General features: G+C 51.7%; 1 protein-coding gene across 3 annotated transcripts in view; it reads right to left on the reverse strand.

The window, feature by feature from the left end:
* Positions 1–12,807, reverse strand: part of LOC142579031 (uncharacterized) — a 135,903-nt gene that overhangs the window by 19,418 nt on the left and 103,678 nt on the right. For all 3 annotated transcript variants that reach the window (XM_075688825.1, XM_075688823.1, XM_075688824.1), the window contains one exon: positions 4,468–4,673. In XM_075688825.1, coding sequence (XP_075544940.1) covers positions 4,468–4,673 — 206 coding nt within the window. The remainder of the gene's footprint in view (positions 1–4,467; positions 4,674–12,807) is intronic.

A 12,807-nucleotide genomic window follows, 5' to 3' on the forward strand; every position in this document is an offset into this window, starting at 1 on the left:
CCTTTCGGTAAGCTGCAACATTCCGCTCTTGAAGACTTACGCGCGATGCAACCTACTTCGCAGTATAGTTGGCGCAGAAAAATGAGTTAGGCCCGCCTGCAGTTAACTCACTCGCCCGCTAAAGATGACGCGGAGGAGGAGTGCATCACGCAGGTTCCAAAACAATGCAGCCCTTAATATAGCTTCATGCTGCGGGGTATACTTGCAGTGCAAATGGGGTTATTGCATGCAAATCATCTCACATTATTATATATACTACACACTGCGCATACGGGCTGCGGCCACAGTGCAATCACCGTCACCTCAGGCTGGAACCAGAAGAGGGTCACAGTGCACCGCAGAAAGCAAGTACACACGCCATCCGCGCGGATGCGCGCGGTTGATTCAGCACATCACAAGTAACGCACCCGTGTGCGGCTCAGCTCCAATTCTGGCTTCGTGCGTGCGTTACTAGCGCGATTAAATACTGCTCGCCCAGAGGTCACAAGCCGTGTGCGCTGGCCGGTGCCGGAGGTGCGCGACCGTCAACTCTTCCGCGTTTGCCACAGCTATCATCATGGGCCAAGGCATTTTGGCTAATACATGTGGCCATCGCGGCACCTGAAAAGAAACGCACGCTTACGCCTCGCTTATTGAGATGAAATACCCGAAGCGGCTTCCTTGCTTCCTCTGAAACGTGCTATATACGCGGAGAATGGATCACCACCAATCTCATACTGCAATTAGCATCCCCATCTTGTATACACTCGCCTGGATTTCGTCTCTTCTATACCTGCGTCCATAACGAGGGTTAATGAAGAGCGCATAAGGAAAGAATCCGGCGTGATTTATTGCTGCTACAGCAAGTGCAGCCTCATCTCTCATGGCGCGGCTAAGCCACAACAAGCCAGTCGGCCAGTCGATGGACCGATCAATGAAAGCTGTGCCCTCGTGGACAGCTCGTAATAGCGATTTCTATTACGCAGAATCTAAACAAAATAAAAGGACAAAGATTAGCCCAACCATGGCGATTGATGATTGCGAAGTCGGTAGCGCGGCGCCAGTCCCATTTCCGTGTAGGAGAGAAGAAAGAAAAGCAATGACAAAGATATTGGCAACTCCAGAATCCGTTATAACCTGTGCTCGCAACGCTCTCCCAAGTAAGCAAAGGTGGCTACAACATACAGGTTTTACGGCGGCTCTTTCGCTTAATACCTTGCTCACGTTTCTCGTTTGCGGCGTCGCATCGAAGTGTTTCGTCGAAACGGAAAGGGTCCTGGTTGTCGATCACCTCATTTAGACTGGTCTCAAGGATTTCAGCGACGCATCCGCGGAAATAGTTGTGCTGTACGTGCAAACGTCCGGCCTTCCCAGCGAGCAGATTTGTTTGAAGACAAAGTGCTTTTCAAGAGAGCCGGAGGTTAAAAAGGGGAAATGTTAATGCGTAGCGAGCATCTTCGAAAGGTGCGAGCACCTGTTCGCGGCCTTGCTCCACTGGTACAGGTACGATACATGACTGTTTTCGACCTTCATAACTCCGCACTGCAACTCCTGCTGTCGTATACCACATACATCTCACAACATATTATTGTATGTCGTGCTTTCAGAAGTTAAATACGCATATTCTTCACTGATATAACAAGGCTAAAAACTGCTAAGTTACCTACAGCCAGTCTGTCTTGGGATAAAAACAAATGAAAGTTTCATTTGTGAGTCGGGGTGCAGCTTTCTTTTTTATAGTAAGCTCATGCGTGTGATAAGGTCGTCTGCGTTCGATGAGTGGCGCTTGTTCTCTTGGGAACAAAGCACACACCGCCGCCTACGGGATTTCTCAAAGCCCGATGAAGCGTGAGAAGTGAACCACCAATACGACCAAGTGAGGTTTCCTTAAGCAGGTTTCCAAAATTTAGCGAGGGCTTTCTTTTGGGCAAAGTCACTTGTATCAGTGTAAATGCATGACTTGGAAACTAACTGAACCAGTTGTAACTGAATTCAGCTGTGTGTTCAGTGTTGGAAAGCAAACTAGCGGAGCTGTGCGCGTATACGCTCCAAAGCCGGAACGAGCGCGGTTTGCAGTTGGTTCTAACTTCCTTGCCAGCAAATAAACTGACAGCTCATGCATCTCGTTGAATGAGAAAACAACACCTGCTTGCACCGCTAAACTAAAGTAGGCTATGAAAACGATATATAGCCTCACGGCATAACATGTGCCGTGATTAACTTCAGGTCTTCCGAGGCAGGTATCATTCCTGCTACCATGTCTGCAGACAGAAGTACATTAGCGAGAATATTCCTGCTGCTTAAAACATTGTTAGCAATAATTCTGGGCAGAAAGCTACAAGCTAACAAAAGCAAATGGAACTTAAGTGTAAACCATTATCAAAGGGCCTGTCTAAACAGAGTACAACCCGCGATTTGAAACGCCAGTCGGATATTTAAAATAAATAAAAAGAAAGCAATGGTCTATACCTGCCGGGAAGTAAGAAGTCGTCCCAAGTGAAGTGTTTCGAACAAAGCAGCATAGTGTTAGTCATCTTTTCCTAATTCGGGAGTTTATTATCCGCTCTCCGAGGCACGTCGTCTGCTTCTTTCAGGCAAAGATGAAATCGTACATCGCTGTCTTGCCAATGCGATCACACGCAGAATGGTACACGACAGAAGTCTTTCTACGTCCGTAGTTTATTTATTTATTTATTTATTTATTTATTTATTTTTCAGGATTTTGCGCGGCGGCGTCAGGGCGGTTTTCGAACTACGTGCGGGACATTGAGCGCATCTGCCGCCATAGTAGAGCCCCTTTGGCTTCAAGCCTGAACCTGGATCGGCTGTTTCTCGGCGCGGCCGCTAAGTGGCGAGCGTTTACTTGGAATCGCGAATAGGCCGCCGGCATTTATGTCAACGGAAAGCCATACAACACAGGTCACCGTTGCTTCGGCTGCCTCCGAAACGGCCATTAATAAGCTTATGCTTTAGCATAGACACATCGAAATGCTATATGCACGTCGGCGCACACTCACTGCCGAAAAGCGCGCTGATCCCGCGGCTTCTCGCAGAAACAAAAAGCCAGCGAACGATGTCCTGCACGAAACCTATGCTGGTTATCTATGTACTACTGCACACGTTGCCCTCTCAAAGTGTCAGCGCCGCAATGAAGCCATTGAGCAAAGTCCGGGAACATTGGGAAGGGAAACGCGCAGGCAGCTTGTGACCGTGACCGAGCATATCGCTAACGGCCAGCTCCCAGAGAGCTAACAAGGACTGCGTGCTTTGAGCCGTGACGTCATGTGCGCATGTCAACAGCCCATATTATTCAGTGGAGGACGCGAGCGACGTTTAGTCTGATCATTTTCCTCGAAAGTACGTTTTGCAATTGGAACATCAATTGACCGACTAATGTGACTGGCGTGAATGTGACGTGACTTCAGTGGCTGATGTGGCTGCCAGATGGTCTGACTGATGGGACTGGCATGACTGACTGACTATCGGCTAGCCGATCGACCGACCGACTAGTATAACCGACTGGCCGACCGACTAGTACGACTGACCGACGAACAGCCTGATTGATTGAGTAATGTGGCTGGCGTGACATGACTGATGCGACTGGTGCTACTGGCTACAGTGACTGACTGATTGATGCGACCGACCGACCGACGACCGATTAATGTGTTGGATTACTGCAAGTTGGGCAAGTCTGATGTGTATGCTGTGATGGGATTGATGTGACTGCCGTGACAGATTGACGTCACGTGACCGACTGATATGACTGGCATGACTGAGTGGCCAAACGACCGACCGAATACCGTGACTGACAGATCGACCAATCGATTGATCGACTGATGTGACTGCCGTGACTTACGTGATTGACAATGAGATCGACCGACTGACTGATTGATTGATTGAGTGAGTGATTGAGTGAGTGAGTGAGTGAGTGATTGAGTGAGTGAGTGAGTGAGTGAGTGATTGAGTGATTGAGTGATTGAGTGAGTGAGTGAGTGAGTGATTGAGTGATTGAGTGAGTGAGTGAGTGATTGAGTGAGTGAGTGAGTGAGTGATTGAGTGAGTGAGTGAGTGAGTGAGTGAGTGAGTGAGTGAGTGAGTGAGTGAGTGAGTGAGTGAGTGAGTGAGTGAGTGAGTGAGTGAGTGAGTGAGTGAGTGATAATGTGCTTTTATTCGGCGTCTCAGTGCAACGCCTGTGCTCCACTGCATAGTTATGATGGGGACGACTATAGCGCTAACTTAATTTTGACGACCCGAGGTCCAAAAAAGGTAAGCACGCGGGCGCTTCTGCCTTCCTTCGCGCCGAGGCCCAGAATCGGTCTCGGCAACGGAACCGACCGGAATATATACCGACCTTCCATAATGACGACGACAACACACTCGGCGCGCGCAAGCCTTCAACTGCATAGCAGAGTGCAATACACGTAGGAGAGCAGCGGGCAGACAGAGGCAGCGAACTCACGTGTACGTCATCCCGGGCGTATTACATACCTGTGTGCGTGCGCTTGTGCGCCTTGAGGTGGGAGCTCTTGGTGTAGACCTTCTGGCAGCCCTCGAAGTCGCACTTGTGCACCTTGCGGCGCCGCAGCGAGTCCGAGTCCGCGGAAACCGCGGCGGACGACGGCGGCCAGCACAGCCTCGACGACACCGCGCCATTGCTCAGCGCCTGCGACGGCGGCTGCTGCTGCTGCAGCGCTCTGCGACCGAACAGAAAATTATGACGTTCAGCGTTGCGCACTTTGGAAAGATTCCTTCCGAACGCACCCAGAGCACAGATAAGCAAACAGTCCACGAGAAAGCAGGATTGAGACGATTCCTAGAGACCTCGCGCCACAAAGGACTTCGAAACGACTTGCCCCAGTTTCGCCACAATGGCACATCGAGCAGAATTTTCAAAATGGAATGCGACAAATGGCGCCTAATCACCCGCTTTTACTTTTAAATTTCTGGCAGAGATGGGAATAAACTTCATGAGAAATCTCTATGTTCTGGTAGCTCATTAGGAAGAGTCACTAACTTACTTTCTTTAATTATTCATTTTAGGGCTCATATTCCAATTGCGAGATTGAAGCCGAACAGCAGCGACGCCACGTCTGCTTAACCGGGTATTTCTGCGATGACTGAGTATAACTTTTAAAAAAAATCATCTGTGACAGATAGCGCAGTTATAATTTTTGAGCTGGACTGCCCAAACATGCCAATACCTGTTTGCAATATGCGATGCGAGATAATTAGTTAGAACTTAACTAGCAAATTTTCGTCAATCAGTAGTTTAGGCACCTCAATTTCTTGAGCAGGTAATATCCGCCTCTTCGAGCGGACCAGCTCAAGCACTATAATTGCGCTATATCTGCCACAGATTATTTTTTAAAGTTATTAAAACTCTCCGCAGAAACACCCGGCTATCCTCAGGCCACGACTTCTGACCTATCCGTTCCCGAAGTCTGCTAAAGAATGAATTGTCATTTCAGTTAAGATACCAAACTGGCAGCTGGTAGATTAACTGGTAGTAACTGGTAGATTATTTCTTTAAAGTTATTAAAACTCTCCGCAGAAACACCCGGCTATCCTCAGGCCACGACTTCTGACCTATCCGTTCCCGAAGTCTGTTAAAGAATGAATTGTCATTTCAGTTAAGATACCAAACTGGTAGCTGTATTCATCGTAGCACATTTTCTTTAAAAGCGGCGCTATAGTCTTGGGATTTCTTCTAAGCAAGCGTGACTTTACCACTGATCGCCTTCAATTTCGCAATTCCCACGTGTGCCCTAATACTAAAATTAGCAAGTTAATTAGCGAATCGTTTCAATCACCTACCTGGGCTTGTCAATTTGTCGTGTAAGTTATGTCCGCCAACCTAGATTATTTGGCTGAACACGCCAAATTGTATTGTGTGCCCTGCGCGATTTTTTAAAGTTCTGCTCGAATTTAAACACACACACACACATATCAGGGTTGTATACACATACGTTCTGTATAGGTCGTGCGACAGCGCCGACAAGGAAACCAAGTTAGCACACTCCCAAAGGCACACAGCAGTTCCAACTTTCACTCTAGTACTACAACATCGTGGTAGCGACTCAGCAACTGAATTCAGCGCCACGTGCCGGCAAAGCTGTCCGAGCAAGTTCCATACGTCGAGCTGATCCTGAATACGCTATACCGTGGGGCACTATACAGAGATCAAGAGTAGCCACGTATTCTGCATCAAGGTGCGAAACGTGTAAGCCGTCTAAAAACCGGAAAAATAGGAGTGAGCATGATACGCAGCGGCGAAGATGTGCCTGTGTCCCAGCTAACGTTAGCCAAAGTGTTCAAAGAAAGAAAGAAAGAAAATCATGGTGCAAGATACGATTACAAGACCTACGGTGTTCGGTCGCCAGAGGACGACCGAATACCGTCGGTATTAAAATTGTATTTTGCACCGTGTTTTTTCAATTTTTTCTTTTTTCTTTGAACGCAGTGGCTAACTTTGACTAGTACAGAACAAAAGGAATGATTCAATGCAAGTGTAACGTGAGATGGGAAAGAAACGTCGAAGCAGGATCACGGCACGTTCCGTGATTCGTGACGCCTCAACAGAACGCGTGCGCGAACTAAGGCGGGACAAAGTACAGGTCGCGTGAAGTATGCAATGTAAAATGTGTTGTGAACACCGCTTTTGGCCGTGCAACAGCGGTCTAGCCGCTCCCCACGGACGACAGCGCCCTTAGGTGGCCGCTGCAGGCTTCGCCTGCGTAACGGTGGTGCAGTGACGTTATGCAGCTATGCTCGTACAGGGTAGGTGTTGAAGGACACCTATACCTAACAAAGTGCTGTCGCCTGCCACACTCCTCGCTTGACGGCCCGTCAAAATGTTCGAAACGTCTGCCTTTTCTAGTTTTGAATTCTTACCTCGAGAGAGACAGAGAGAGAGAACCCACAACTCCTGTATCGAAACAGCTTGCCACACCTTTGAACCTTGGACTTGACAAAGAGAATAGGTTTAAACGCCACATCGGTACCTACGTGGTAACTCGCAGACATCGTTCGCTCACCCGGTCCACATGGAGCCAGAACAGAGGCCACGCACTAAATTTAAGCCCGAGACAGCGTCATTCGTGCCTGCCCAATTACGCACAGTCGTCTTTCCTGTAGCCGTCTGTCCTTTACACAAAGTTGATATATTCATTCGCTAGCTATAGAAGGTTAACGTTGAGCTAGCTTTCTATAGCACAATAACCATTTGCTGTCTGCGTGTATGTCAGCAGCGGCGGGTTTTCGAACACGATACTCCATCGAGCTAATCAGTGGCCAACTCAGCAAAAGTTGTCAAACTCTGTTGGTCGATTTGTCGATGGGGTTGAGCGGTAAATCCCTCCGAGGCTCCGGCCCGCACATCCCGATGCAGGTCGGCACCTCGAGCAGTATTCACCGCAGAGCCGAGCTGGTACGAGCAACACTTCTTCAAAGACTCGCGCGCCTCTTCTTTTTCCTTTTTTCTTTTTAATCTTTCACAACGGGCTCGAACAAAAGCTGTTCCACCGCTCCAGCGCGCGCATGCCTGCAGCTCTTCTCTTGGCAGGTTACCCATCACTATTTCCTTTTTTTTTTTTCTTATTCTCCCCAAGCGAGTACGCGTGGATGCGTGGAGAAAAAGAGACGAGGCGACCGCTGAAGCAAGCAGCGCAAATGGAGCTGGCATGGCCGAGCACCCACCTCGGCCGCAGCGGACCGAATCAGTGAGAAAAAAAAAAACGAAAAACAAGCTGAAAGAAAAGAACGAAAGACAGAAAACTCACGAGACGAGGGCGGTGCGCCTGTCACTGCGATGATTTCGCAGAGTCGGCGCCCGGTCCTTACGCACTCCCACTTCGAGCTACTTTTTCGCCCGCGAATCCCAGAGCCATATCAGTTTCAATTTCCCCTGCTCCGCTCCAGGACAACTCTTTGGGAGGCACGGCAAGTCGTTCGCATTGCTTGCACTTCAGGGATTAAGTACGACAGACAACAGAAAAATCGCGGAAATCGGGCATTCATGTCATAAGCGCTGTCATGCACACTGGCGAGACCTAGTGAAAGTGTAGCGCTCGGAAGTCTGCGTTATACGACAACATGGCGCACGTGGTCCACGAGATGAGAGTAGTTAGGCTACCCACGCGGCATCTCACGCAAAGGAGCGGGGATGGGTGGAGGCGGAAGTCGGCATGAGCGGGCGCAGACCCCCCCCCTTATTTCTAGAGGGGCCAATCACTGAATCTGCTGTTAGTGAAAGTATTGGGGAGCCGGCATTTTCTTTGGGCTACAGCTGGCCCCTTCCAAAGATACCGCACCAGTGTTGCGAAGATAACCCCGTTCGCTCGTTTATTACTACGTGGTCACCTGCGCTCCCCATTTACGCAGCGCGAGCGGCGCAAACGCGGTCGTCGAGGGCCGCGCGCACACGCCACCGCAAATGGCGATGCTCTCCGCAGGCGTGTTTCCGCGCGCGCTCTCGGCAGAAGCGGAGGCGCGGTGACAAGAGAATCCCGGCAAACGCAGGCTCGGCCGCGACGGCGCGCTCGCCCGCCGCCGGATGAGGCGCCGCGCCCCGCCAAGGGCGGCTGGCCGGGGCACGCCCCCTCCGCCCTACCAGCGCGCGCGCGCGCGCGGAGACGCCCGTTGCCGTAGCTTGCCTGCCACGCCGGGCGGATACCTTCCACCCTCCCCCTTTCCTTCACCGCCACCACCAACCTCCACAGCAAGGAGCGCGACAGCACACGGCCGCAGCTGCCACGGGCACGTGGCCAGCGTGACGCCAATAGGCGCGAGCCGTGAACGTTTTGGCGAGATATACACGATATACCGTTCGGCCTCATCCCACATCCGCATTTCCAACCAAGTTTTCTACAGCTCGCGTAAGGTTCAGTCAGGTTCCGAAAGTCGATGCAGCTCAATTTTTCAAGGCGCGTCGCGGATTTGCAGGTCGCATATCGGACGCCGCATCGTGTAGTCACGCGTCTCTCGATGGCCAACTCCGCGCACCACACCGTGCGTCTCCTGCTTTGGTACGATTGCGCGTTGCCAACTGACACATATACTACCTGTTGCACATATAACCGCATCCGACGCATTCAACAAGTTTCCAACAGGTTCGTATCAGTTTCCGACAGGTTCCAAGACTCGTGGAACAGCCATATTCCCGATGCGTAGCACGTCGTATAAGACGCCTCATTGTATAACCGTGGCGACTGTATGGAGCGGATTCCCGACGTATTCTTCCGCGTCGCTGCGCACATTTTATGCAGCGCGGTGACCGCGCACTATAATGCTGGTTGAAATGTGTTTCACGCAGCGATCGATTCAAACAGAAACCCCGTGGAACGAAATACGGCCTATTTATGTCCGAAGAGGGGCGTATTTCCAACGCCACGCGATGCGGCGTCGGAGCATCTATGGGATCATTTACATAGTACGATCTGTTCGGCGCAACACTAAGGCATCGCTGCTATCAAGGCCAAAATGCGCATTTGAGCAGGCATCCGTTTTCTTCAGTAGCGCAGTAGTAAATACTGACAGCACTGGGCGACAGCTCGGATGCCGCGCAAACAAGCTTGACGACGTCTAGAGGCGACACGACGCTATAGAAATACGCCTACGCCTTAAGTACGGTCTTTGTGGTAGCCGCTTAGCTACGGAGCTCGACACAGGCGAAAAAGACGGCGCCAGCTGATTTGAAACCAAGAGCGCTCTGTCGAGAGCCTCAATCGCTGCATCTCGGAACTGAGGGGAGAAAAAAGATATGGCATAGTCTGTGCCACCACTCCGTACAATGAAAAGGCTAACTCTAAGTCGAAGAGTCCGATTCCTGGCTTCTTCGGCAGTGAGCTTGCGTTGCACTGGATCTAATTTGCACCCTCCCCCCTATTCCTTTCACAGGGAGCTCGAGTGCTCTTCGCGCAAATAATCAGTAAAATTATTTCTACTCTCGGGCAATGCATACTTAACCTCCGCCTCAGTACATGTAGGGACGAATGCTGTTCCATACACACGCCTACCAGGTCTAATAGATACATAGGCTAAGAAACCGCTCTCCCTGCCTCCTGTTCCAAGATCAATTCTGTCGATGCGCTAGGAAGAAAACAGAAAAAAAAAGAAATGTAACACCTGTTTGTTTTGATTCTATCGACGTGTGTCGTACAGTACGTTCAGTGGGAGCCGCAAGAGCGCTCTCTCGATTGCGCCCCGATTAAGTGCGACGGGCGCGTGCACCCTCAGCAGCGCAGAGGACGAAGCAGAGCGGTTCCTCCTCCTCCTCCTCTTCATCCTCGCTAGGATGTTGCGAAGTGAGAGAGAGGTGAGGGGAGCGCACAGCGGCGGCAGCGAAAGCGGCGGCGGCGGAGAAAGAAGCGCGCGCGAGGATCCGCCGAGGGCGACCCCGATTCTTGCCACGCCGAGGTTGCGCTCTCAGAGGGTCGCGTGCGAGGGGGGGAGGGAGGGAGAAGACCAGTCCGGCGCCGAGATAGTTGCGTGCAGCGTAGGCCCGAGTGAGCGCGGCTTCGTCGATACAATCAAGGGGCGGGACGCCGCTTGCACGAACGAAACCTCTGGAATAAGAAAGCACAGCGGTGCGATGCGCCGAAGGCGCCCGGGGACCGATTGGTGCACCGCGAAATTGGTGGAACAAGTGCACACTTGGCTCGTGTGAAGAATAACAATCCTGCCAAGTGGCGGCAAAGGGGATCCCGAAAGCAACAACGACAACGATGGCAACGGTTGAACCAATCGCTGACGACGCAGTACCCCCCTCCCCCCCTCCCCTTAGTTGCAACATACAAGGAAAAGAACCGATGTTTTCGGCGGACAGAGTTGTCGGGGCGCACTACAACAGCCACGCGACAGAACGGGGAGGGAAAAAAAGGAAACAATACAGTATGATCTGCTGTTATCTGTCACCATAACACAGAAGCAGAACGCGTCAGCAAAGCTAGCGGCGGCGAGAATCCGCGAGAGTCGACACAGAGGGAAGTCACTGGCGGCTAAATCCGTCAACGAGGTGCGAACAGGCTGTCGAGTCGATCCAGTGCGAACGTCGATAGTGCTCGCAAACCGGAAGAAAGAGGTTACAGGGGGGCATGGACCCAACTGCGCAGAACGGTACGCGGCGCTTTCCGTTTTGTGCGAGGTTGACTATATGGCGGCGCAATTCCCCCGCGACACCCGAGACTTTTCCCAAGCTCAGTACTTAACACTCTCCGCTACAGTAGAAGGATGAACGCATGTTTCTGCATGCTGCGTTGGCTCCGACCTGGGAAATGCCATTGCCTGTGCATCCTACATACCCACATAGACGCCTCACAATGCTGCCACGGCACGAAAAAAGAAAAAAGAAAAAGAAAGGGGAAAAAGTGCAGCGGAGGCGATCACACCCAGCAACGTAAGCCCCTCCCCCCGGTGCAGAAAGGTCCACACGCCCCGGAACCTGCTCAAGCCCGGGGCTTGCCGACTAGTCTTCGGAAACAGAATTCGTGACGGGGCTTGCCGGCGGGGCTCCGCAGCCGGTCTAACCTGGCGAAAGCGGGCCGGCACGTGAACACACACGCCGTTCCGCCCGAGCGTCTCTCGCTCGCTGGCGTATAATGGTAGGTCACCACCGTGCGCCCAACGATCCGGTGTCGTGTCACGCCGCGAGAAGAGAGGACGAGACGCGAGAACCGCCGACGCCGCCTCGCTATTCTAGGCGTTTGTAGCGGGGAGCGATATGACCGGTGGTGTAGTTGTGGTGCACGCCTGCACGCGGAAGGCCGGGACTCATCGCTGGCGCGGCACATAGTACTGCGAAGAAGTGCACGCAGATTGCATTCATATCAGATGCGCCTGGTAACGTCGACAGCGCCGAATGGGTCGTATCCGGAGCATGAAATAGCATTGCAAAAAATGAAGAACGAGAGGCATAAACACGTCGGCGGATGACTATCAAAAGTCGAATGGAAGCTTCCCGGTAGGCCTGCTCAGATATACTCTGCTGGATTACTCGCTATATAGCTATATACTGGCTAATTATGCAAGGCGCTTAGGTGCTGCGACGTCGCACTGCCTCCGTGACCGGCCCGCGTTACAAATCAGATTAAAAACTTGGCGAGGTCACACAAACCGTGTACATGATATGCAGATCGGCCCTCCAAGTCCCTTAATCGCACTGCCTTTGAGATCAGCCCACTTTACTGGGCGAGACAGCCGTACACGCAAAGTAGGGAAGACGAGCCAAAGAAAGCTTCAAAATCTCTTTTCGCATGAAAGGTCTCGCGCATAGACATAAAGGTCCCCCTGGCTCAAAGGGCACAAACGCTGCATGCATTGGGTGGAATAACTTTAACCAAGTGCAGACTATCTGGCACATCCCGAGCAATATCGCAGCAGCTCGCTTAGCGCTAAATACAAGGACGGATGCTCAAAGTTAGCTAGAACGTAGAACGGGCCTGAGCAAATAGGTATTAGTGTACTGCTATGCGCGATTCACTAGGGCAATGCAGGGCCAGGTTATCGATCCACGTACTGTGCTGATTTAGTTACACTGCCAGTCAGCATAACCTGGGCATGTTCTTTCCCTGCTCAGCTCACATATAGTATGTGTGAAGCAGCGTCCACGGTGACGGGAGCCGTCAAACGTTTCCGCAGTGCTGCCCCCTCTTCTCGCAGCTTTATCGGCCGCGAGGGCAGCTCCGCAGCAAGTGTTCGATGGTCCACGCAACTTCCAACGCCTCGCTCTCAGATTTTCTGAGCAAAACACTGGGTCTTATAGACGTCCGCCGCTGAGTCAAGAAGCCGTCCGCGCACTGGCGCAGTTTTTGAAGAGCACCGGCCCGAGTGATT

The sequence above is a fragment of the Dermacentor variabilis genome, chromosome 4 (genome assembly GCF_050947875.1).
Source record: "Dermacentor variabilis isolate Ectoservices chromosome 4, ASM5094787v1, whole genome shotgun sequence".
Classification (NCBI taxonomy): domain Eukaryota; kingdom Metazoa; phylum Arthropoda; class Arachnida; order Ixodida; family Ixodidae; genus Dermacentor; species Dermacentor variabilis.